General features: G+C 36.6%; 2 protein-coding genes across 7 annotated transcripts in view; one reads left to right on the top strand and one right to left on the bottom strand.

Moving 5' to 3' along the window:
- Nucleotides 1-101: 101 nt before the first annotated feature.
- DIS3 (DIS3 homolog, exosome endoribonuclease and 3'-5' exoribonuclease) lies at nt 102-21,814 on the bottom strand. 3 transcript variants are annotated; one of them, XM_010341679.3, is made up of 21 exons: nt 21,466-21,814; nt 21,147-21,214; nt 18,336-18,529; nt 17,589-17,662; nt 16,107-16,274; nt 15,379-15,543; nt 14,120-14,233; nt 13,858-13,995; nt 12,863-13,009; nt 12,341-12,457; nt 11,981-12,082; nt 10,976-11,040; nt 10,803-10,887; nt 8,704-8,831; nt 6,919-7,005; nt 4,377-4,533; nt 2,860-3,074; nt 2,576-2,744; nt 2,294-2,452; nt 1,461-1,583; nt 102-945 (listed from the first exon to the last, which is right to left on the bottom strand). In XM_010341679.3, the coding sequence occupies exons 1-21, from the start codon at nt 21,691-21,693 to the stop codon at nt 859-861; spliced, it is 2,790 nt and encodes a 929-aa protein (XP_010339981.1). In that variant the 5' UTR covers nt 21,694-21,814; the 3' UTR covers nt 102-858. The 3 variants fall into 3 exon arrangements, with proteins under 3 accessions (XP_010339981.1, XP_003931084.1, XP_074243730.1); XM_003931035.4 differs by lacking the exon at nt 21,147-21,214 and adding an exon at nt 20,707-20,864; XM_074387629.1 differs by lacking the exon at nt 21,466-21,814 and adding an exon at nt 20,707-20,864.
- A 161-nt stretch (nt 21,815-21,975) lies between these two features.
- Nucleotides 21,976-26,565, top strand: part of PIBF1 (progesterone immunomodulatory binding factor 1) — a 238,647-nt gene continuing 234,057 nt past the window's right edge. For 3 of the 4 annotated variants that reach the window (XM_039473143.2, XM_074387626.1, XM_074387628.1), the window contains exons 1-2: nt 21,976-22,051; nt 23,320-23,618. In XM_039473143.2, coding sequence (XP_039329077.2) covers nt 23,367-23,618 — 252 coding nt within the window. In that variant the 5' untranslated portion in view covers nt 21,976-22,051; nt 23,320-23,366. Of the gene's footprint in view, nt 22,220-23,319; nt 23,619-26,565 lie in introns of all 4 variants that reach the window. The other variant, XM_039473144.2, reaches the window with a different exon arrangement.

Below are 26,565 nucleotides of genomic sequence, written 5' to 3'. Positions count from 1 at the left end.
GGAAGTAGTGTGGCATACCAAATTTTATTAATACTTAATCTGTTCCCTTTATTATGTCTTTATACAGTTCCCCTCGTGTATATAATCTGATATAACTACAATTTAAAAACCATTAATTATCCGTCTTTTATTCTGTAAGTAACAAGATATAGACATTTGAATGCCAATGTCTTATTCCGGAGAAACATTGGCGCTGAAGTTCAACAATGATGATTACACTTATACCTGGTAATAAAAATACAACCATCTCTCCAGTCAGGTCAAAATATCCTACTTCTTGCCTTCCTACCAATTCCCAAACATTTACAGTTGTTCAAGGACCACTAATAAAATACAGGAAGCTTCTAAAGAGAGTGAGCGAACACTTAGTGTAAATTAGGTAAATTAAAGATGGCAAAGGAGATTATATCCTCAACACTGACAGCTTTCAAGACTTAGAAAGAGATTGTTCCTTGCTTCTAAAATTGTTCTATTTTCCTCTGTAGGAAAATGAAACTTTTTTCCTACCAATATTAAGTAATCAAGGTACTTACACAAAATTAATCTGCTCCTCCACGGGCAGATGAGCACTCTGTTTACATGATCTTTACATATCCCTGAAGTTGCTGTCCTGTCACCGTATTTAACTGATGGATATTCAATTGAATTATTCTGCATAAATAATTCTATTCAACCCAGAACTAAAGTAGTATGATGGGAAAGATACAGTCAACTGTTCAATAAAAATGCAAATGTCTGAAATTATTAAAATGTACTTAAAAGAAACAAACTGTATCACACACTTAGGCTTAGAGGTGTTCTCTCAAGTATTTTCTTTTAAAAAGGAAACCACTCTTTGAAGACTTTTCTTGAATGTAGCTATTTTTCAAACTTCATCTTCTTTTTCTGTGGTCCATTAAGGTTCATGTTTGAAATATCATCGGGAGGAATGCTTATTCCTGGTATCTAAAGTAATGCAAATGGTGAAAAACAAGGTGATTTACTTTACAAAGTAACAGTGGTTCAAAAATGTAAAAGGCAGTCTCAATAGGTGAGAAGCATGTCATTTGAGAAGTTTTTTTTTTTTAACTGTAATACAGTCTTCCACATGGGGAGCCACTGTGATTGACAGAATCAGAGGTTTCAAGTGTGTTGGGGAAGTACAAAGGTTAAGAGTATCTTAGGTGAAACACCTACACTTTATCTTCAAAGTGCAGTGTTCAAAACTTCTGGAGAGAAAAGACTAGGCAGGAGAATGGAAGATCTTTTTATTTTGGTACCAAAGACCTGAAAAGAATCTCAGATGTCTAGAATCCCATGGCCTAAGGAAATCAGTGAGAAAACAGGATTTGCTATGCAAATATTTGGTTTCTACAACACTTACAGGGTTAACATTAAACAGAAATAACTATGTCCCTCTCTTTGACAAAATATGTACTGTTTGTTCCACCACAACACGGAAATTTTAAGTTTGGTCTTACCTGTGGTTCTACCAGGGACATTCGGATTTTCTGATGCTGAAGATTAGATGAGTCTAACATGATTTTCACTTTAACTTTATCAAATACATGGAACACTGTGTCTTCTATTTTAAGTGAGGGTATCTAAACAAAACACATTTTATCATTCTTACTTGCTTCTTTACATTTGAGGTTTTGTTCTCATCCTTTACAATTTATCTTACATAGTAATTTAAGTTTAAATATAAAAATTAGTAAGCATCTAGGTGTTTGACATAAAAGCCACAAACCTAGTAGTCTCATGTAAATATGATCTATTTACGTGCATACTTTCTCCTCCATTAAGGTAGTTCCAATATACATATTCATTAAAATCTTAGTGATTAATTAATCACTCCAGTAAATAGCAGATTTTTAGTCTAGTAGGGGAACACAAAGGTGTTTTGGCCAGTGTATTGTTCGACTATTCTCTAAGAGCTGCAGTTCTACTAAGGAGAACAGGGAATGTGTGTCAAATAAGAGACGCTGTAAGTTAAAAAAAGTTCCTTCCCTGAGCTATCAACAACAGTCATCTATTCCTTTATCGGTCGAACAAAACTTAACGTGGTATAAAAAAGAGAAATCAAAGACAACAACTGCACATGGGTATATAGATGGTGGTAACAAACTATGAGTAAAACCATAGCTTAGGGGGCAAAGTTAAATGTAGATTTTCTGGCATGTATTTGGAGATCAGGATAAGTTTTTCAGGGTACAACAAATAATTTTATTTTATACTTTATAGGTAACCATTTATGAACTCTTAAAGAAAATGTACCCCCCAGAAAAGAAAACAAACATGAGAAATACTGTACCTCATCATCATAAATAAGCCGTGGGTTTGGTTTGTCCTTTTCTTCAAAAAAGACTGTCCCTTCTAAACCATACTTTGGAATTAATACCACAATAGCATTCTTTCTTACAAATAAAATATAGGCTTCTTCACTTACTATTCCTTTGCTTTTGAAAAATAGCTGTAAAATAACATATAACTTACTTAGTCTTAAAATATTTTGAAATGAACAAAAAAATTTGAAATTAAATAAAAAATGAACAAAACTGCATCTTTCCTAGCAGTCCCAACAGAAAGCAAATACCTGGGTATGAAAAGCCACTGATGCGCGCTGGGCATATTGAGCCATTTTGTGCCGGTAATTGAGATTTTTACATATATCTGCAAGCTTGTGTTTGTCTGTCAACTCTGGGTAAGTACAGTCAGCCCCAATAGCCACAGCCAAAAGCCGATGAACGATGACATCTGCGTATCTAGACAGACGAGGGAGAAATGAGAAGCATGGTATGTCAGTGTTAATAGGTGCCTTTAAAATTCAAAATTAACTATTTTCTATGATCTCTAATTGTGTAAGGACATAATTAATACCTTCTGATGGGTGAAGTAAAATGTGTGTATATTGGAGATGCTAAGCCATAGTGATGAAAATCATTATCCATTCCAGAACAGAAGTACACAGCTTGCATCATACAGCGAGTGGCTAATATTCTTAACAGAGTGTTTAGATATGGAAAAGTAGGAGATTCGGCCCGATCCAAAGACTCAGCCAAAGACTTGGCTGTATCAGTCTTAATTTCCAAATTCTGTAAACAAAAAGGAGGGAAAAGCACCATCTTAAACACTTCTAAGTCAGTACCATTATGTCTTCAAAATAAACCAATCTGACTGAACAAACATCCTCTTTTTGTTACTTTCCTTCCCTTCAAAGCAGAAGTAATGGCCAGAAACAAAACTGTACTGGTCACTACACTTCCATCAGAACAATGTTCTGATTCATCAAATTTGCTGCTTTGTTCTACTCTACGGAGATGAGTCAAAATTACATCTCTTCTCTTAGGTCTTTGGAAGAAATGAGACAATGAAGGAAAATTCCCTATTTACAGAATAAGCCTTGGAGCAGAGGAGTGAGCAGCTGATTCAATTCCAGTGAATATGGAGAAGGTAGGTATGCATGCCGTAAAGGTCTGATCCAAAATCAGAAACCAATGCCATCATGTTAGAATAATGCTCTGCAGTCCAACACTACGGCTCCCAGCTCTCTGCCAGGTGGGAAAGATAGGGCCTAATTAGGTAATCCAAGGAAAAGTAATGTAAGCCATAGTCACCCAAGAGGTAAGTACCCCTAAATGAAAATCTACTAATAAGAGGTAGGGAGCATGCAGGGCTGAAAAAATGGTGGCCTTTCTATATTTTCCTCTTTTGCATTTATGCAATAAATATACTTCTTTCTTAGGAACATGATATGGAAAGGACTTAACTGAGCTGAAGTAAAAAAAACAAAAACAAAAACAAAATATATGATTTTTAAAGTGAGGCAGTTCACAGGAGCCATGAAGCAGCACAGACATAAAAAACATGCATAAAGGCAAGAAACATGGAAGAGTTTTATATGACCAGGATGCTGAATATATCTTAGTCTAAACACCTGGATTTAGCATAGGGTGTTTTTTAAAAAACATTAGATTGAGTGCAGTGGCTCACACCTATAATCCCAGCACTTTGGGAGGCTGAGGTGGGATAATGACTTGACCCTGGGAGTTTGAGACCAGCCTGGGCAACATAGTGAAAACCTATCTATACCAGAAAAAAATACAAAAAATTAGCTGCTCGTGGTGGTGTACGCCTGCAGTCCCAGCTCCTCAGGAGACTGAGGCAGGAGGATGGCTTGAGACCCGGTGGTGGAGGGTGCAGTGAGCTGAGATTGTGCCACTGCACTTCAGTCTGAGTGACAGAGTGAGACCTGGCTCAAAAAAAAAACAAAGAAAAACAACTATTGGCATAGTCTTGTTAAACAACAAAACTTGTATGGAGATATGAATATGAAATTATTTAAAACAGAGAGATCAAAACACAAATAGATGATTTTTCAAACTACAGGACCTTACCCTCGATCTGGCTGCCTTAACAAGAATTTCATAATTTGATGGAGGTGGAGCAGGATGTTTTCGAAGCAGAGCATGTTCAGAAAATTCCTCATAAATTTTTTTTGCAACAGAGATATTGGCAAGTAACATAAATTCTTCAACCATGGAATTTGTTTCCCTGCCAATGGAAAAAGCATTAAACAAACAAAAAAAGAGAACCTGAGACTTCTATATATCATATTTTTTCACAGGCTATCTTTGTTACCAAGAAGATAATAAGAGCATTTCCTATGTAAACATTCATATGTGTGTGTACATTTGTATTTTAAATAACTTACAATTCTTTCATCTCTCAGTTACTCTGCTAGCAATCTCTTATTATGCACCTACTGTATGAGTAAATCTCACATACTAGAGGAGACTTTACAAATTGCACTGAGCCTGGTGCAGTGGCTGTAATCCCAGTACTCTGGGAGGCCAAGGCAGGCAAATCACTTGACCCCTGGAGTTCGAGACAAGCCTGTCCAACATGGCGAAACCCCAATGCTACTAAAAATACAAAAAAATTAGCCAGGTATGGTGGCACATGTTTATAGTCCCAGCTAAAGAGGCTGAGGGGTAAGAATCACTTCAACCCAGGAGGTGGAGGTTGCAGTGAGCTGAGATCGCATCACTGCACTCCAGCCTCGGTGACAGAGCAAGACTCTGTGTCAAAACACAACAACACAACTGCACTCAAAACCAGAAGCCTTACTACTCTATTTGCATATAAAACAAAAACAAACATTTCCACTTCATTTTACAAGGTCCAAAATATATTTAATCATAAATCAATAAAGTTTACTAAGAATTGAAAGCTATTTAGATCATACAAATTTTGGCTTAAAAAACCAAAATTTTCAACAATACATTACTAAAATGAAGAGATCATATTTATAATAGCTAATTTGGATACTTAAAATGGGTCAGTGATTATGCTGTTAAGTACAACCCACCCTCAACACACACACAGACACAGACACACACACATACACCATTTTACAGATGAGAAAACTGAAGATATGCTCATTATTCTCTTGCTCAAGGTGAGAGTAATTAGCAATATGAGAATCTGAGACCACAAAATCCGACTTCAAAACTCTTAACCAATCGGATACTGCTGTCATTCTCTATATAGTTATTCATATACATTTTTAGGTTAGTTTAGTAAATGATCCATTTTCTGTTGATATAGTGCTTTCTGTGTCTCAAATCATTGAACATATATTATTAACTTTTATTCAAGTTTCATCTTGTAACATCTTGACAAAGTATATTCATTTAAAAAATATTAGAAAGACCTCCCATCATATGGGGACAACATCTTAGAAACGTATTCTTTCTTCTTGGTAAGAAGAAATAAGTGATGATTTACTTTGGCAAAGCTAGTATCAACCTTTTTCTCAACGAAAGCTCCTACTACTCGGCTCATTGTTAGCATTAACATTAGACATACTTACACAGAAGTTCTCCGATAAGGGATTTTTAGATATTACAATAGCAGTATAGCACATACTGGTTCTAAGTAAGAAATCTGAGTATATTCCCATTTTTAACCCTTGGTCATCTATTAGAAAAGAGTATATGCATGTTTAATTCCAGAATTAACTTAATATAAATAAGAAGCATAAAAAGAGGCCTAAACTGATTTAACAAAAAATTGTTTCCTACATCATCTTAACTAAATCAATAAACAAAAATAGCTAATATCTGTATATTCCTCATAGCACCCTATTAGGTAGGTGCCATTATCAATCATAGGCAATTTATAGCAAAATAAATTGAGGCAAGGAGAGGTCAAATACCTACTTTAAATAGTTGGAAATATAACAGCAATGACAGCAGAGGGATCCAAACCTAGGGAGTCTGACTTCATAGCTCGTAATCTTCACCATAATTCTATTCTACTATCCATTGTTCTATCCTACTATCCATTATTCTATCCTGCCCCCATCTTTCTGATCCCATGGACTGGTTTCATGAAGACAATTTTTCTATGTGATGAGGGGAGGAAGGGATGGTTTCACCAGGCACTGGATTCTCATAAGAAGCGTACAACCCGGATCCTGCATATGCACAGTTCACAGTAGGGCTGGTGCTCCAATGAGAATCTAATAGTGCCACTGATGTGACAGAAGGCAAAGCTCACGTGGTAATGCTCACAGCCCAGGGGCTGGGAAGCCCTGCACTACAGTATATGCTATATTAAATACTTTAGAAATTAATCAGGGTCATCTTTATTTATTATAACAACTATTAGTAAGTTCTAATACATTATACATCAAAGCAAACAAATTCAAATGGAAAGTTCTTCTACTATGCTACTAAACCCAGTTTTTTTTAACCCAGTTTTATATAAGAAAAACTGAGCTTAAATTTATTTTTCTTTCATAAGCCAAAAAAGTAAAAATCATGACCCTAATCACTACGTTGTATATAAGTATTTTTGTTATTTGTACTTACAGTCAACACTACATTTAAAACAAAAAAATCTTATCTACTGCCCATCAAAAAAATTACGAACCTAAGTTCCTTGGTCTGCAGATCTATAGGATCATGAGTTTCACTGTCCATGTGGAATCGAACTTCAGGAGAAGACAGAGTCAACGCCCTAAATAAAAATTAAAAGAGACAATTTATAGTCAAGCAAGCCAATAAGACAAAACCATAGAAATTATTCTTACTATAGAAATTATTATTTAAAAAAGACAATGACTACAGCAAGTGCATAAGACTTGCTGTCCTGAAGGCTTTATGACCATCTGGTGTTTTATGTCTCTATTTTAATAAATAGCTTAGTATTTTAGAGATTTAAAAATGCATTTAACAAGAGAGGATGACAGCAACACAAGGAAATCTGAATCCCTGTGCTTCTGAGGGTTTATATACCTTCTGTATCCAAACGATGAGTTTTTACTGAGCCACAAAGGTTTTTAACCACTTTTACAAATAAAGAAGGGGATTAGCTGTATTTAATTTACTACAGAAAACAGTCATTGAGGCAAGGAACAATAAAGACAGGTAAAAAATAAGCTGCCACGGGTAGCACAGTAATACCAGAAGATCCATAATTCAAAAGTATCTTCCACGAAGATTTAACCAACACAGCAGAAACTGATAACCTACTATGTAACTACCTCAAACACTGTCCAACAGCACTTTCTGCAGTGATGGAAATGTTCTATGTGTGCCCTGTCCAACACAATAGTCATTAGTCACACGGCTATTGAGCACTTGAAATATGGCTAGTAGGTTAAAGAACTAAGTTGTTAATTTTATTAATTTTAATGAATTTAAATGGGCACATCTTACGAAACAACACAAACGTACAATCTGCACTCACCACAAAAACACCTTTAGTAACAGCTTGTGACCCTATCCTAGATGGATTTGGGAATCCTGAGACCCAACATCTAGAACGTTCATGTACTTGGTTTCCTCTGATAGTCAACAATGCCTTTTAAGAGTCAAATTTCTTTTAACTGCTTTCCTTCATCAAGTCTGAGTTAATACTCTATACCTTACGCCTTTTGTAGTTAGGCAAAAGCCATGACACAACAGCTAAAAGACTCATAAATGCTACTAGTTAGATCTCTGGGAGGACTCCTTTTATGCAGCTTTTAATTGTCTAATAAAAATGAGGAGGTTGAGTTAAATAATCTCTAAAATTTAAAGTGCAAGGAGGACCTAATCTACATTTATTTAAACCTCTGAAACCCAATGTCCAATCTGGAAACTCATTTCTAATTAAAATTAGAAACAATATATATAAGTCTTAAGGAGTTCTTGTCTTCCTGGAATTTCTTCAAGATCTTTAACTCAAACATAATTTTTAGCACAACAAATTACAAGGATGGAACTCCTGAACAAACATCAGTCCAGAATCAAATTGCTAACATTTAAAAGGAAGCTAGAGGCTGGGCATGGTGGCTCATGCCTATAATCCCAGCATTTTGGGAAGCTGAGGCAGGTGGATTACCTGAGGTCAGGAGTTCAAGACCAGCCTGCAAACATGGTGAAATCCTGTCTCTACTAAAAATACAAGAACTAGCCAGGTGTGGTGGTGGGCACCTGTAATCCCAGCTATTTGGGAGACTGAGGCAGGAAAATCTCTTGAATCTGGTAGGTAGAGTTTGCAGTGAGTGGAGATTGCACCATTGCACTCCGGCCTGGGTGACAGAGTGAGACTCCATCTCAAAATAAATAAATAAAAGGAAGCTAGAAGAAACAGGAGTCTCTCTCACTGCCCATGATCGAACAATGTAACGAGTATAAAGATTATCTTAATACTATGAAAAACAAAATATACCCTTTTTCAATCCTTTTTTTCTTCAGAATTTTGGCTAGTTTATTCAGTCCACGGAGACTAGTGGTAATATTATCACGCATGTTTGCTGAATCAATTCTCAACTGAGCTTCAGCATATGTCAGAGATGCCTGAAAAAGAAACTATATGTTACATAATTCTCATAAATGATAGAAAAATGGTTTGCAATATATCCTCCTGCTTCCACTACACAAAATTCATGATTTCAGAAAGCCTAAAATCAGTAACAAAAGAGAAATTCTTAGCTATGACTTTATACTTCACACCTATGATTTCTGGTTCATTAATTCTTACCTGAGGCATTATATAACATAAACAAACATATTTTAAAAGGTAAAATGGCAATGCTGTTAGCAAACAAATTTTAAACTTTACTTGTATATTTCAGTTACTGTATAAATACCCAGATAATACAAAAATAAAACACAAAGGTAGGTTAGATCAATTCTTTCTCTGATAACAAATGTGAAATCCTTTCCATATGATCATTACTCCCTTGCAAATAATTAAGACTGCAGGAGTCGAGACATCACGTTTTGGAGGAAATCTAACAAATGCCCAAAATTAAGCCCGTAAAAACCAGACAAATCACAGTAGCAAAGAGTTTAAGTAATCCCCAATGACAAACAACCCAAATACACAAATAACTGCTTCTGTTCCTATTTCTCTCACAGAAATTCACCTTTTTTAAAAAAAAAACTCATTTTTAAAGAGGAGCTTCATAAGTGAAAAAAAGAAAGAGCATAACAGTTAGATAATACAGGTCAGGTCAGATTCCTGGGAGAACCAACTCATCTACTAAGGGCTAAGAGTTTTCACTCTGAAACAGGTTTTATGCTCTATGTTAACTAGAATTTTTTTCATATAATTTTGTTATACTGACCAAGTCTTAAAGAATTAAAAGTCATTCTTATTTAAAAGTACAAACTGTCACGGCTTAAATAATGCACACATCACTATTTGTCAGCCTAACACTGCTTTCTTACCAACCAATAGTTAGCAGAACAGCAAGAAGGTTGCCAAAGGGCCAGGAAAAACAGGTTAAGTTTGAAAACCAGATCATTAGAAGATCAAGGGTTTAGCAAACCTTGAAGAAAGATGTAGGGCAAAACGAGAAAGAACAGAAGGGATTCTTGGGAGAGATACAAAAAAAAGAAAAAGGACAAGAATACAACCAGCTCCATTCTGAATACACATGATCTCAGGCTAGTTCTACTGAAATCCAACAGTGACTTAAACATCATTTCTGCAAGAAAATGAGAAGAAAGAAAAGGTGGACATGCTAAGTTTTAAAACACTCACCAATTGTAAGTAGGAACAATGTCAGTTACTAGGGTTCTTTGGTTACAGCATAAAACCACTAGTTGGTTTTCTCAAGTGTATATAATTTGTAAGCTTCTGAATACAGGACAACTGCAACATAAACTAATTTCTGAATAACATCAAGAATTAAGCAGATACTGGGGAAAAAGAAACCTCTAAATTTTGCTATAACAATACCCCCACTCTATCCTGAGGGTACAGACCTAGCCCTTGTTTTTCTGCCTAGAAAGAGTCTTCCCTTCCCACCCAAACTGAAATACATTTGTCTGTATATCCACTTTACATGTTCAAAAGAGGATCTAGCTTGATTGAAAACTTCCTGAGAGGTATGCGGCAATCTCAAATTTAAGTGATGGCGCTGGGGCTGGTTATTTTGGCCTGGTATTAGCAATATACAAAGGGTCAAAGAAAGCTGGCAATAAGACCTGCTTTCTGCATTCTTTTTTGAGTGTAGGTAGCAAAAGGGCCAAATGAGTTTTAGTGTAAATTTAAGTGCCTCTGTACGTATGTAAGCATGTGCCTGCAACTGTGGATTTTTTTTAGACTATGTATCTCAGCCATTTATATGTATATGTTTTTCTATTTTAGGTTAAGTAAATATAAACAATTATACATCTCTTTTCAAATACATGAATATTTTTATATGTGTCTGTATATATATCCATATACATGAATCTTTACAAAAATTTAACTTTATTTAGCCTTTTTCAAAAAAGTACCAAAAAGTTTAAACATTAGAGATTAACCATGAAACGAACCTTTGAATTAATAACACTTTTGGTAAACTTCGTTTTTAAGATTTCAGCACTGTGATTCATTTCCCAAATACATGAAAACGCCAGCCTATGAAGGAAAATACAGAGTATTTAATAGGAATCAGGTTCAAGTAGTAAATACAATGTCTTCATGGAAAAAAACTATGTAGAAATACCTGTCAACGTCACATTTTAAGGAACACAAGTTAGAGCTAAGCAACTCTGGAACCATGTCAATCCTCTGTGAAACATAAAAACAGAACACAGATTACTTAGCTATATCCATACATTTATTTGAGGTTCTATTCTCAAATAGCATTCACCAAACAAGGAAAGAAAAGAGTGTTCTGATTTTTGTAAACAGGAGCATTGAGAAAAGGTCAAATGAAAGGTATGTTTCTATAAAAGTACTTAAAACAAAATTGTTAAAGAAGGAAAGCTATGAAGGAAAACTGGACTTCATGCCAATTAATCTAAGTTTAAGACCTCTACATTTACAACCTAGCTGTCCTCTGAAAGTTTTAAATCTCTCGTCTGTACAAGTTTATACTTGATAACTGACATACTCTACAACTGGACCTTTCTCCAATGCTTAATATAAACCATAAGGTGTTTTTAAAATACTAAAAAAAGAAAAGAGAAACTAAATTTTTGGAAAAAAAGTATATAGAAGAACTTTAAGAATACATCACTAACAGACTAAGCGTATCCTTCCCCTTGACTTTCACAATGCTTTTTTTTGTTTGTTTGTTTTCGAGATGGAGTTTCGCCCTTATTGCCCAGGCTGGAGTACATCCACACATTCTCAGCTCATGGCAACCTCTGCCTCCCACGTTCAAGCCATCCTCCTCCTTCAGCCTCCAGAGTAGCTGGGATTGCAGGCTTGTGCTACCATGTCCAACTAATTTTGTGTTTTTCTCTGTGTTGGTCAGGCTGGTCCCAAACCCCCGTGCTCAGGTGATCTGCCCACCTCGGCCTCCCAAAGTGCTGGGATTACAGGCGTGAGCCACCATGACTGGCCCACAATACTTTGTTATCTGAACCACTTGATAATAAAAATTCGCAACATATTTAGTGATTTAAAGCCACCTTATTCCATGTATTTTTCTCAGCTAATTCATGGCTGTTTAAGAATCCGTAAGTGTCCACAATTATTAAATTTTTAAATTCAGTGTATTTACCTTTTCACAAAGATACACAGTTGTTCCTCTTCTGGCTGATTCTTGATCCAAGGCATTTCCTGGCCTAATAAAATGGCTCACATCAGCAATATGAACACCAACCTAAAAAAGGTAAAAATAAAAGGATGTCAATATGCTTGATTGGGCAAATGTACCAATGGAGTTTTAGTAAGATAAGATTTAGCTAAATTTTAAAAAGACTCGGTCACCTCTACCATTTCAACTTCTGACACATGGTTGTTAGTCTGCAGCTATAATTATACTTACAACAGTAATTAGTAAAAAATCTATTCTAGGTCAAAAGAAAATGAACTCAGAACAGAACTATATTTAGGTAAAAATATTATTACAAATGAATACCTCCAAATTTCCATTTTCCAGTTCTCTACAATGCAGAGCATCATCTATATCAGTACATCCTGGTGGGTCCACACTACAAATACACAGATGCCTCAGGTCTTCTCGGTTTTTCATGTCCTAGAAGACATAAGATTACAAAACAAATAAATCACGTCCAAAGCACAACTAAAACATATTAATAGCTCTTGTGAAATCAGTAAGATGTATACAAAAACAATTTAGCTGTATTTTCTTGATGACAACCACATTTCTTTTTCCTGCACTGGAGCAGAGAGACACCACATATGATTTATAACTAGTGGTTTCCTTACCTTTGAAACACTTAACATGTGGAAGTGTCTGCTTCACAGAAAAACTTATCTTTCAATGAAGAAGCAAATGTTCTGTAATTCCTAAGAATGCAATACTTAACTAAATGCAGAAAAAGAGGGCCCATGGTGTCTACATATTTAAAAACACAGAAATTAAAACTTGGGAATAAATAATAATTTATAACATTACTACATATTACTTTCAACTTACCTTTTCAGTAATGCTCCAGGGCATCTTTGGCAGAAAACTAAGAACAGCCTGTGAAAAGGGCTGATGAGGAACATCATGTTCAAGTAACAAAACTTCTGTTTCGGTCTCTTTCTCTCCAACATCGCCTAAATTTTTCACAAAGTGTCCCTGAAACCAAGAGGCACTATTACAAAGACCTATTTTATAGCAAATTTACATCTGATCATATTAAATCCTTCAGCATTTACATATCATCTCAGTATTCCTAAACATTTCCATAATGACTTCTTAAATTAATGACCCTTTGGTAAATTAGACAAGACTTCTCAACTGATTTATTTATGATGGAGACTTCATGAGGGTCAAGTTCTTATATCCTAAAGCATCTATTTCTTATTAAGGTTCAGTTTAAAATGTGCTTCCAATACGATAGTTTCAAAATTTGTTTATTAGAATCTGTACAGAACTCACTTGTCACAGTCATGATCAATAACAGTTATTGGTTTAAAAATGTACATAAAAGAGTCCAGGCACAGTGGTTCACGCTTGTAATCTCAGCACTTTGGAGGGCTGAGGTGGGTGGATCACTTCAGGCCAGGAATTCAAGACCAGCCTGGTCAACATGGCGAAACTCCATCTCTACTAAAATTTAGCTGGGTGAATTAGCACACACCTGTAGTCTCACCTAATTGGGAAACTGAGACACACAATCACTTGAACCTGGGAGGCAGAGGCTACAGTGAGCCGACATCGCACCACTGCACTCCAGCCGGGACAACAGAATGAGACTCTCAAAAAAAAGAAATTTACATTAGAGTAACCAAATGATTTACCCTGGAATTTCATAAAATTAATTTTCAAAGTAGACATGTTACTTACCAATCACTTTTTGAAATAGCCCTAAATTTCAGTACAAATCCTACATAAAAGTAGATTCTATTTTTATTAAAAGCAGAAATACTGTTCACAAAATTTTAATTAAACATCCCCAAATAAAAGAAATACTTTAAGCTTACATTTGGGTATCTGGAATTTCTGGGCCAACCATCAATAGCAACAATAATTCTCCGTCCTTCTAATGTAGAAGCCTGTCTGGTTTCTATGCGAATTCGAGGGATTCTCTTATCAGCAGGTGTAAAGAGATGTCTTCTTGACTAGCAAAAATTAGAAATAAAGATCTTACACACAAAAATATCTGAGGATGGAGGCAAAAGAAAGGCTATAAGTTCTATTACATGTTTATCATTTCTTTATTACACAGTAATGCTCTTTACTCACCTCCTTAATGTCAGACTTGGAAAGCATGCCACAATATGGTCTCCAATTCCTTTTTATTATTCCTACAACTCTACCTGTAGGCTTTAACATTTTCTCACTTACAGCAGTCTTAAGCTGTGATATAAAAATAAAAATGTTCAGTTATATTCCTCTTAGTAAGGCCATTTCCTTTCAAAATCAAAATGCATTCATTGATACTAATCCACTCAGGCAGTAAATTATGACATAAGACTACAGAATGTTGATGTTTCAAAATTCTAGACAAGAACATGCCAAACCAAACCACAGACATTGTGGTAATAACGCACTACAAAACAATCACAAAGCAAAAATAAATAAATATAACTGAATACATATGTCAGAACTCAACATTGTACAGGTTTAACATGAGGATTTACTAACTAAAATACACACAGGTCTGGGAATTAGACCAGGTTTCCAGTACTGGTTTGCACAAATTAGCTACGTGGTATGGTGACTAGTTTTCTTTGGACCTTTGTTTATTAATCCATTTAAAAAGTAATGTATCTTTAAAGGTTCTTCCTTATACAAAATAAAATCCCAAATAAAGAGTATCTGCTATTAGAAATAACAAAAGTTCTTATGGTATTTCACCGCTTAACATTATCCAAAGGCCTGGACTCTCCATGGATAATTTCATAGTGAGACTCCAGAGCAATGAAGATAAATAATAGAAAAAGAATACAACAACTGTTATATGTATTCCAACTACTTATAATACTATTGTAATTATAAAATATAGAAATAAACAGGTCATAGCAAGTAGGCTTAGCTAATAAGAAATAACTGAAATTATTCTCTTCATAATAAATATGGTAACAGAGAAGTAATAGACCAGAAATACATCTATTATGTAAAAGAAATTTTACCTAAAGCCTTTTCTAAAGCATTTCCTAGCACATTTCCTAAAACATTAAAGCATTTCAGAAAACTTTAAATTTGTATTTACTTAAACCTCATTAAGTCAAATCACATACTTGAATGTCATAGATTTTCAGTTTCCTACTCATATTAACAGTCAGTTTGCATTTAAACCCATTTATTTGAGCAAATTAAGACGATAAAACTATATAGAAGAGGAAAAAAAACGTGTATGATATGTATTAAATGTATAGAACTATAATTTTATGCAATAATTCTGAAAGCAATGAAACTTGTTTTTTTCCAAAGCTGACACATTAACTAATAATACACAGCTATGCAGACAAAACAAAAAAAAACCCTGCTTAGATTCATACCATTTGTTCTCTCTCTTCTTCTTTCTCCACATCATCTTCATTTTGACCTTCATCATGTAAAACCACAGAAGATGGTGCTACCCACTGACTCTTTGGGAGAAGCTCCACAGCCACAATATCTTCATGAATAGCTCTGTTTAAATGTTTAAGTCCCTGTAAGATTATCTGTTTAAAACAATAGAGGGCATTTGCCCAAATACATTTTAATGCAATATAAAAATGGGAAGATCATCGAAAAGATATTTACATACACTCTGAATGTCTCTATGAAATCTCTATTTCTCCTTTATAGATTTTCTTTCTCTATAGTGTCCCTAATTCCACACCCGTGATTTCTCAACATCAGGCAGAAAAAACATGAGTCAGAAAATACAGGTTGTGTTCATGGCTCCACCATAACTTACGATGGTACCAAGAGACCTTGGGAAAATTATTTATACTCTGTAAATCTCAAGGTCCTGATTGGTCAAATAAGAGTACACTACCTACTTTTTATAGGTTGGATTGAATATTAAATGAAATGCCATGCACAAAGATTTTAAAAACCTGAAAAATAGCGAGCACTGCAAAAAAAAAAAAAAAAAAAAAAAAAAAAAAAAAGGGTTATTATTTGCTTTAAAGTATGTGAAGCCTCATATGCTATGCAAATAGCTTTTACCATTAACTGGTCATAATATATAAAATAGCATCTTTATTTTAGTGTATAAGGAATTTATGTATATACTTGCCTCTTTATTTTCTTCATTGTCGCCATGAATCCACACGGTAGCTTCTAAGTAATTTTCCCTGCTGGCTCTAAATGTTCCTTGAAGGTATGTACCAGATTTTATGCCTTGCTGTAGCTTACTTAAGGGAAGATGCTCTGAAAATATTATTTTTCCACTTTCTATTTCATTCTATGAAATAAGCAGACCAACAGATGCGGCTAATAAGTCTTCTGTTCACTCAATACGCAACTAGTATTATTATCAGATAATTTTTGAGATCTACATTACAGTACACACAGCTCTGAACATGAGAAACTATAGCAGTGTTTCTTATAGATGAGTGCTAACAGAAACAACTTCCTATGATGAAGGAAGTATTCATTTTGTGATCTCTAATGTGGTAGCCACTACGCACAAGTTTCTCTTGGGCACTTGAAAGATAGATAGTAACACCAAGAAACTGAATTTTTAATACGTATTAAATTTAAACAGCCACATATAACTGAGTGACTACATATTGGGCAATCCTAAATCTGTATTTCAAAAATCAAACCCAACTTTTATCTTCTCATTTCCTTTTGGTTTCATAAAGTATCTTAAAGGTAAGAAAGGATGAGTGAAATGTAAAGACTGGATTTATGTACAATGTCCTATCACTTAAAACCTATATCTATAACAAGGGCTACCAATTATATTTAACATAGCTATGTGCCAGGCACTGAGATGGAAATTGTATTAATGTTACAGTTATCATTTTATTTGATCCTTGTAACAATACTATGAAGTCATTATCACTAAACATTACATATTTATATATAAAAAAATGAAGGCTCAGAATTTATTCCCTTAGCAGTCCTTCTCACATCAGCTATTGCAACAACTCCTTTACTCACCTCTCCGCCTCTGATCTTTCCTGGATAAAATGCATAATCTTACACACTGACATGAGAGTGGCCTTACAAATAAATACCATTTCTGCTGATTTTCCACCAATCCACATTCATATACCCTTACTGTTTCTTAGTCTGACATATAAGGAAGAGGTCTTGGAATCCTTTCTTCTATCTTCTCTTTACAGCAGCCCTTCAGGGAGATCTTTACACCTACAGAACAAAGTCTAGGTCCTTACTATCTGGACACTCCCCTCCCTCTTCTTTCCTCTGTCTGCAGGGCTTGCCACTTCTTTATTTGTCAAACAGCTACTCCTTATTCGCAAATCGGCCATGGATTCCATTCATTTTTTTCTCAACCAAATAGTGCTATCATGTGCCAGGCCCTACTCAGGTTACTGAGAATGCATCTATTTCAGAAAGTTAACTCTTTTAGGAACAGCATTTCAATAAGCCTATTACATCCACTCTTGTTTATAACATAGCAACTATTCCAAATCCAGCTCACCTACTGACATTCCAATTTTTCAATTTGGTAACTATATCCCTAATATCCCAAAGTGGCTATTTTAATACTTTTACTTTTCAAAAACAAAATAAAACAAAAACATACCCCTTCTTCAGACAAACAAGCAAGACGATCTATGAGTTCAGGGTTAGCAGTTAGGCTCTTTACATATTCTTCACCTGAAAAAATAAGTTTATGTTGTTTTTGATAGTGCCTTTTCCTTAGATATGAAAAAAAAATGGATAGTCTTGTTTGTGACAGTATACATGTCATTCTTCCATTCATTAAGAGACAGTCTCACTCAGTCTCTCAGGCTAGAGTGCAGTGGCGCAATTATACATCACTGCAACCTAGAATCGCTGGGCTCAAGCTATCTCCCTACTTTAGCCTCCCGAGTAGCTGGGACTATAGTCACACACTACCAAGCATGGCTTTTTTTTTTTTCCTGTAGAGACACAGTCTTGCTATGTTGCCCAGGCTGGTCTTAAACTCCTGGTCTCAAGCAAGCCTCTTGCCCTGACCTCCCAAAGTGTTGGGATTACCACACCCGGCCTCAATTTATTTAAAAAACAAAACTCAGACCTGTTGATGTGATCATCCCTAAGCAGAGGCAGGGGTTCCAGTATATTTATGAGCTTTCACTGCTAAATCAGTTCCAAATAGGCGAAAACTAACAGTCATTGGGCACCACAACACACGTGGCTTAAAAACTATGTGAAATTTATACAAAAATTTCACATGAAGTTACATAGGACTATGAAAATACTAAAGTAAACATCTGACCACAGGCCTGATGATTACTTTTACATGCAATTGCAAAAATGCACTAACTACTTCTACATGTAGACTTACAAGTAAAAGCTGGTATTCCTTCTTCTACAGCTTTCTCTTTGTTTTTCCTGTCATTTGTTATGAAGATAACTTGCAGCTGGTTGTCTGTTGACATTTTCTTCAAATGTTCATTGTACCATTTTGCTGCTACTCGAATAGCTCTATCATTCCTGTCATTAGCATTTTCTCCCTGTTCTTGTTCTACATAGGTTTCTCTAAATGTAAAGGAAAGAAAAAACAAACGAAATAAAAGGAAATCAATAGAAACAAGGATATGTGAAAACTCTTAGCACATAAATCCTTAACCACCACTAAACTAGAAAAAGTCAATGGTTATCTTTTCTCTTGAATGTATTCAAATGTACATCTCAGAGAAGAGAAGAAATCAGAATTCTTATACTTAAGTTTCTAAGAAAACAATTTGCTTGGAAAAGTAGAAAATTATGTTTAATGGAAGAAGAAAAAGGCCAATACAATTTTATTTCCTAAAAAGAAAAATTCAAGATCAGAACTTATACTTTAGGTTGAGACACTAAATAGTTTGTTGAAACAAATTATGATAAAATTTCACAGGTCTGATCATCAGATTTCATTCAAACTGCAGGTTAGCAGCAATTCCTCAAAGCTACTAATAGTAAAATTAGATCACTTATAATCAGAATTCTACCATCATTAAGAAACAATGCATAGAAATTATCCATGGTAAACAATAAATAAATAGCTGAAGCCCTGTAGAGACTGAAAAGTCAGCTACATTAATAGATATGATTATATATTTTTTCTATCTAAACTCCCAAATATGTCAACACATTTATCTATTTCTTTAAACCTGTTAGTCAAAGCCAGATTTAAGTACAATAGCAAAGTTCAGCACAATAGTTTGCAGTACTTAATAATAGATTAAATCGACTTACATTAATAGTTTTAGAATTATTTTATTCCCCATCATCGAATGCACTTGCTAATGCCTTTTTTTTTTCTTTTTTCTTTTTTTTTTTTTTTTAACAGACAGTCTTGCTCTGTACCTCAGGCTGAAGTGCAGTGGCATGATTTCAGTTCACTGCAACCTCTGCCTCCCAGCTTCAAGTGATCCTCCCAACCCGGCCTCCCAAGTAGCTAGGACTAGAAGCATGCACCGCAACCGGCTAATTTTTGTATTTTTAAGAGACAGGGTTTTTCCATGTTAGCTAGGCTGGTCTGGAACTCCTGGCCTCAAATGATCTGCCTGCCTCGACCTCCCAAAGTGCCAGGATTACAGACATGAGCCACTATGCCCAGGTGCTAGTGCTTTAAGCTTATCAGTGAAAGACACAGTCCTAAATTTTTGAATTGGTTTTAAACTTGGGTCTTTCTGCACTGAAAAACAAGTATATTTGTATTTCTAGATTTCAAGGAGGTACTAGAAATAAGAAGTCTACAAGAGCTTCACTGGTATTCTTTACAAGAACTTTGAAGTTTGAGATACAAGAATCAAGAAATTCGAGAAATTAAAGATTTAAAAAATTTGCATAATCTGATGGAATTTCATTACCAGAATTCTATACTCTTAATCCAATGGTTCTCAATCCAATGAATTCACCCCCACCCCCCGGGGATTTTGCATCATCACAAGTCAGTGATGGTGGTGGTGTGGGTAAGGGGTGGTGACTGCTGCTGAGGAGTGGGTAGAGGCCAGGGCTGCTAAACATCCTACAATGTATAAAACAGCTTTCCCACCAGAAAAAAAATTATTCAGTCTAAAATATCTATAATCGCAAGACTGTGAAACCCAGATCTAAGCTAATAAAAGTACCATAAATACCCACCATGGATTATTTACATATTATAACATAATAGGCAATATCATATGTTCTGAGACCACACATTAAGTTCAAAGGTCTTTAATCTGAAAACATAACAAAGAATTCTACTCCTTAACCTAATTTTGCTCAATGTAATCAGTTACACAGTACTAAACTTTTGAAAAGACCATGAAGAATAAATCTACTTTCTATTTTTAAACCTCCCCTTCACAAATTCATACATTTTATTACCCTTTGTTAGTTGTTCACATAATATGGTATTCCAGGAACCTAGGCAAATCTCATCTCCCAAGATTCTACAGTCCAACTCATGCTAAAACCAATTTAAAATGAAAACATTTGGGAAATAAAAGTACCTACTGTAGTCTAGGAATCAGCAGATATTTGGTTCCAGGCTTGAGCCCACCAATGCCTGTGTGACCTTAGGGAGATTCACTTAGCATTATCTTCTGCACAGGCATGTAAGAATCAAATAAGGTATGAAATCTATCACTTAACTTCTGATAAGGTCACAATTTACTCCCGGGAACCCTCTCCCCAGTTTAGCTAATCCTGTGGTTTTCTGATATTTAACATAATATTTCTCCTACCTATGGTGCTCATTAGTGAAAGTATAGAAATGCTTCTCTTGGTTATTAGTCACATCTCGGATACGTTTATATACGGGGGCACTGCGATTTCTCACTTCTTGAAGAACTGTTTGTAGCACAATTACATTCCTGATGGCGGGGTCCTCAAGCACATCAATCTTAAAGAAAAATAAAGTCAATTTTTCCTATATCCATTTGTAAATTGCTTCTGTCAAACATAAAATCCTGTTTTATGTTGGGCATCAATACTTTGTGTTTTAAAAAAACTGAGTAAGTTAAGCCAACGAGCTATTTGGCTACAGAAAACGAGACAAGTCATTAAACCCTTCAGATCTATTAAAAAAGCACACTTAAACAGACCAATCACAAAACTTCGTAGAATTAAGGGTATTAATAAAGAAATACGTTGGCCCACAAAGTTTTTGTTCGTAGGCACTTACAAGCTGCCTGGGAGTCGCAGGCTGGAGGCCACAGAAGCCCCGGTCCCCGGCCTCCAGGCACTTACAATCTAAGGCAGAAGAGACACCAGGAGTTAGAAAAATAGCGTGTCTAAAATACGACTCCAAGAACTAAATTTTTTTAAGCACAAAGAAAAGAACCTCGGCCTGGGGAACAGGAAGCTTGGATCCCCAGGGGGTTTGCCTCTCCCTAGGTATGGGACACTGCCGAAGACCCGCCTCCCTGGGCCTCCGTTTCCCTATCTGTCTCACCCCTTGTCCCGGCGGGGCCGCAGTGTCCGCGGTTCGCCCGCCCACGCACCTGGTGGAGTAACACGTTAGTGTCAGGCAGCAAGTAGTGCGGCTGCGGGCACAGGCTGCTGGCCGGGTCCTGGGGCTGCGGCTCCAAGGCCGGCCCCTCGTGCGCCCCGCCACAGGCTGTGCAGCCGACCGCACCGCAGCCTATGTCGTCTCGCAGGTAATGCTCGCGCACGATCTTCAACACGCCGCCCGCCCGGGTCTTTTTTAAGAACGTCTTGGACTTGAGCATCTTGTCTCGCCGCGCAGAATCCCAACCCCAGCAGTGATCTTCCGGCAAAAGGCGTCAAGCTAGAATACAACGACGCCGAACCCGCAGGTTCTCCGCTTCCCGCTCCTGGATATTAGTATCACTTCTCGCGGGAAAACGCCGAGAAAACCATTGGTCGGCTCTCTGACGGCCGCGGTGATTGGGCGAGAGTGAGGAGGGAAGGCAAGGCGGGGCCCGTAGCCAGTTCCTCCTGGGCGGGGCTCGTCTCTGTACTCCATCTCCCATAGGGCATTGCTTTCCGCGCCTCGGAATATCCGGGAGAGCTGACTTCCGGCGGCAAGTGGGAGTGTGCGCCACCGCTGCTTCCGTCCTCCTGCGGGTGAGTAGTTGGTTGTCTTGGTTACGGGTTCTAACGGTCCTCTACCCTAAAATCCCTTGTTGGGGACCTGCAACCTTGAGCTTCCGACTGGAGACGCCTTCGGTCTCTCGAAGTGTCTGCATCGGCGGCTGGTCCGGCCTTCGGTGTGGAGTAATTGACGCTTTCGAGGTAACCTGCGGCTATCTCCCTTTTCCCGCGTGGGGCAAGGAATTCCCCAAGCTGCTAAGTTTGGGGCTTGCTTTTCACGCCGAGTGTGTGGACAGTCCCCGTCTCGGAGCCTTTGTAATCTAGGGGAAGGTTTGTCTTTGAATTCACTTTTACCCATTTCCCTTCAAAAATGAGGGAGGCTGATCTTAGTATAGTTTTTGCTGTTTCTCCTCCACACACCTTTCCTTATTCAGTTTAGAAAAACTGACAAACTGAAATATTTAATTGCATAATTTGTTATATCATTAGGTATTAAAACAAGGTGGTTGCTAACGTTCTTACGAAAGAGTAAGAAGTTCTATTTAGAATTTCTTGAATTTTTCTTATACCCTGTTGTTTTCATTCAGCTAGCTATAAAAAACGTTCTTGTCTCCCTGTTTCCCTATTTAAAAAATCTTCAGTGATGCCTCATTGCCTGTAGGGTAAAATCCAAACATATGTTGACATTTAAGGCCCACCTGTTGATCGTTGAGAGAGAGAGACAGAGAGAGAGAGAGAGAGAGAGAGAGAGAGAGAGAGAGTGTGTGTGTGTGTGTGTGTGTGTGTGTGTGTGTGTGTGTGTTTAGGGGGTGGAAGGAGTTAACTATTCAAAGACTTGGCTTTATTGTTTTTCTTCCACTTACATATCGTTAATAGCTGCATGATTTCTCCTTTTTACCATGCCTTTCCAGATCTTTCAGGATTCTAAGTGCTACCTTTGGGTAACCTTTCCCTGACCAACTCAGAAGTGATTTCTGTTATCTTGGAGCATGTGTTGTTTTTGCTAGTGCCATGCTTGGTTATACTGGACTTTTTAAATTCGTTTTGTACATTTCTTTGTGTCCTCCAAATAAGATTTCTCCCCCAGGAACTGTTTTTCAAAATTCCTCAGAGGGCTGAGTTCATGGTCGGAATTAATTAATGTGTTTGATTGGAGCAGTAATTTACTTCAATAACCTGTACTAGATTTGCGGTCCACTAAATTGCCTAATATTTATTTAAGGAATCCTTAGTCTCTCTTTAATATAGTCCATGATTTCTGTAATTTTATAGTACATTTAATGTTGTCTTTTAACCTACAGAATATTAAAATCAATTTAGAGAAGAAAACTGATCCATAATAACAAAAATGTCTCGAAAAATTTCAAAGGAGTCAAAAAAAGTGAACATCTCTAGTTCTCTGGAATCTGAAGATATTAGTTTAGAAACAACAGTTCCTACGGATGATATTTCCTCATCAGAAGAGCGAGACGGTAAAGTCAAAATCACCAGGCAGCTAATTGAACGAAAAGAATTGCTTCATAATATTCAGTTACTAAAAATTGAGCTATCCCAGAAAAATATGATGATCGACAACTTGAAAGTGGAATATCTTACAAAGGTAAGATAAATTTTGTTTTCTATATGCTTTATTGTCTTCAAACTGCAGGTAAATAAGATTTAAATACAAACACACACACACACACACACACACACACACACACACACACACAAACACACATTATCTGAACTTGAAATGATACATCTACATTTTTTGACAAGTACAGCCTTGAAGTAATTTTGCTATTCATAGAAGTAGAGAGTAGAATGGTGGCTACCAAGGGCTGGCATAGTTAGGGATGAAGGAGAATTGGGATGATATTGGTCAAAGATTACATAATTACAGTTGAATAGGAGGAATACATTGAAGAGATACTATTGTACAGCATGGTGACTATAGTTAATGGCATTGCAATCTTGAAAAATAGTGTATTTTTGAAAAACACAGCAAATGTGTTCTCATTACTAAAATAACTGTGAGGTAAAACATATGTACGCATACTTCAAAACATTATGTTGTACATGACAAATACACACAATTTTATCTGTCAATTGGATCATCTGACGGCACCTGCCATCACGCCTGGCTAAGTTTTGTATTTTCTTTAAGTAGAGATGGGTTTCACCATGTTGGCCAGGTTGGTCTCAAACTCCTGACCTCAGGTGAGTCACCCATCTTGGCCTCCCAAAGTGGAGGTATATTTTCTTAAGTGTATTTTCTCACCATGTTGTTTGCTGCTTCATTTAGCACTAACTGATATGACTGGTTTGATAGGGAGAATCCAAGTTTCTTTCTTTCTTTATTTTTTTAGATGGGAGTCTACATCTGTTACCCAGGTTGTAGTGCAGTGGCATGACCTCGGCTCACTGCAACCTCCTCCTCCTGAGTTCAATCGATGCTCCTGCCTTGGCATCCCTATTAGCTGAGATTAAAGCTCCTGCCACCATGGCTGGCTAATTTTTATATTTTTAATAGAGACGGGGTTTTGCCATGTTGACCAGGCTGATCTTGAACTCCTGGCTTTAGGTGATCTGGCCCCCTTGGCTTCCCAAAGTGCTGGGATTACAGGCATGAGCCACCATGCCTGACCAGCCAAAATAATGTTATTAATTCTATACAGACCTCTGCTCTGGGGATTTTCTTTGGTACCTTTCTATTTGCTGGATACTGTGTCAGTCTTTCTGTTTTATAGTTACTTCGTCATAATAAGATGCATAAATTCAGGTTCTATAGTCTTCAGCAAATGATGTTTGCCATGCAAGTAAAAGATGTTCTAGTCATTGTTTTTTGTCCGTGCGTGGTTATCTACAGTTACAGGATTTGATGTAAGACTTGTGTGTTGTCACTAGCTGTAAGAACTTTACAGTGATTTCAGAAAGACAGAAGAGTTCTTTCTGTGCTGTCACTGAGAACATCTTACCTTCTCTGTGTTAAACCCATCACCTTTCCTCTTGATCCAGTTCTTTCTACCTCCACATTTTGTTGTTTCACTTATATTATCTCTCTTGATAAGTCTGTCTCCTATTTTAGTTCTTGTCTATGTATGCCAACATACTTAAGTATCCTGCGACGAAAACTTCTGCACTCCAGCCTATCAACAAAGCAAGACTCCATCTCAAAAAAAAGGCACAGAAAATGAATGACGTGAAATAAATGAGGATACTATGGTAGTTGATAAGATAACAACAACAGCTAATACTTATCGTGTGCTTATTTTTTGTGTCCCTGCAAAATTCTTGCCTCTCAAGAAAGTTATCCAAAACCTCAGTCTTGATCAAGTAAAGAACAGTTCAGGTAAACTTTAAAAATATATACGAATGTCTGACATTTACTGAATGCTTATGCTGTGCCAGACATTGTTCTAAGAACTTTCAGGTGTTACCTCATTTAAGCCTCACACAACCCTTTGAGATACAGGTATTTTAAAGGAGGAGGCTTTCCTTGACCCGTTATATTAAGTGAATCGTATGGTAAGTTAGATAGTACCTGTTACTTGGTGTCTTAGTCCATTTGGTCAGCTATAACAAAATACCATAGACTGGGTAGCTTATAAACAACAAAAACTTATTTTGCATTGGAAACAAGGCACTCTAAGAGATCAGGGTGCTAGTATGGTAAGGTTCTGGTGGAGGTCCTCTCCCAGGTTGCACACTTCTTGCTGTGTCCTCATGCATGGCACAAGGGTGAGCTAGCTCTCTGGGATCACTTTTATAAGGGCACTAATCTAACAATGAGGGTTCTACCCTTATAACCTAATCACCCCCAAAGCCCCCCCACCTTCCTGCTGCTTACATTGGTGATTAAGTTTCAGTATACAAGTTTTGAGGGGGGACACAAAAAATAAGCACATAATAAGTATCAGCTGTTGTTATCTTATCACCTAACATAGTATCCTCATTTGATTCATCCCATTCATTTTCTTTTTTTTTTTTTTTTTTTTTTGAGACAGAGTCTTGCTTCGTCACTAGGCTGGAGTGCAGTGGCGTGATTTCAGCTCACTGCAACCTCTGCCTCACAGGTTCAGGTGATTCTTCTGCCTCAGCCAAAACTGGATGCCTTTCTTACACCTCACACTAAAATTAACTCCAGATGGATTAAAGATTTAAACATAAGACCTAACACAATAAAACACCTAGAAGAAAACCTAGGCAAAACCATTCAGGGCATGGGCATAGGCAAGGACTTCATGGCTAAAACACCAAAAGCAATGGCAACAAAAGCCAAAATAGACAAATGGGATCTAATTAAAGAGTTTCTGCACAGTGAAAGAAACAATAATCAGAGTGAACCAGCAACCAACAGAATGGGAAAAAAGTTTTTGCAATCTACCTGACAAACCATTCATGTTCAGAGTCTACAAAGAACTAAAACAGATTTACAAGAAGAAAACAACATTCAAAAGTGGGTGAAAGGATATGAACAGACATTTTTCAAAAGAAGGCATTTATGAAGCCAACAAACATATGAAAAAATGCTCATCATCACTGGTCATTAGAGAAATGCAAAT

This window comes from Saimiri boliviensis, chromosome 16 (assembly GCF_048565385.1).
Source record: "Saimiri boliviensis isolate mSaiBol1 chromosome 16, mSaiBol1.pri, whole genome shotgun sequence".
Lineage (NCBI taxonomy): Eukaryota > Metazoa > Chordata > Mammalia > Primates > Cebidae > Saimiri > Saimiri boliviensis.
Note: the sequence above shows the minus strand (reverse complement) of the source record. Positions and strands in the feature narration are given on the sequence as shown.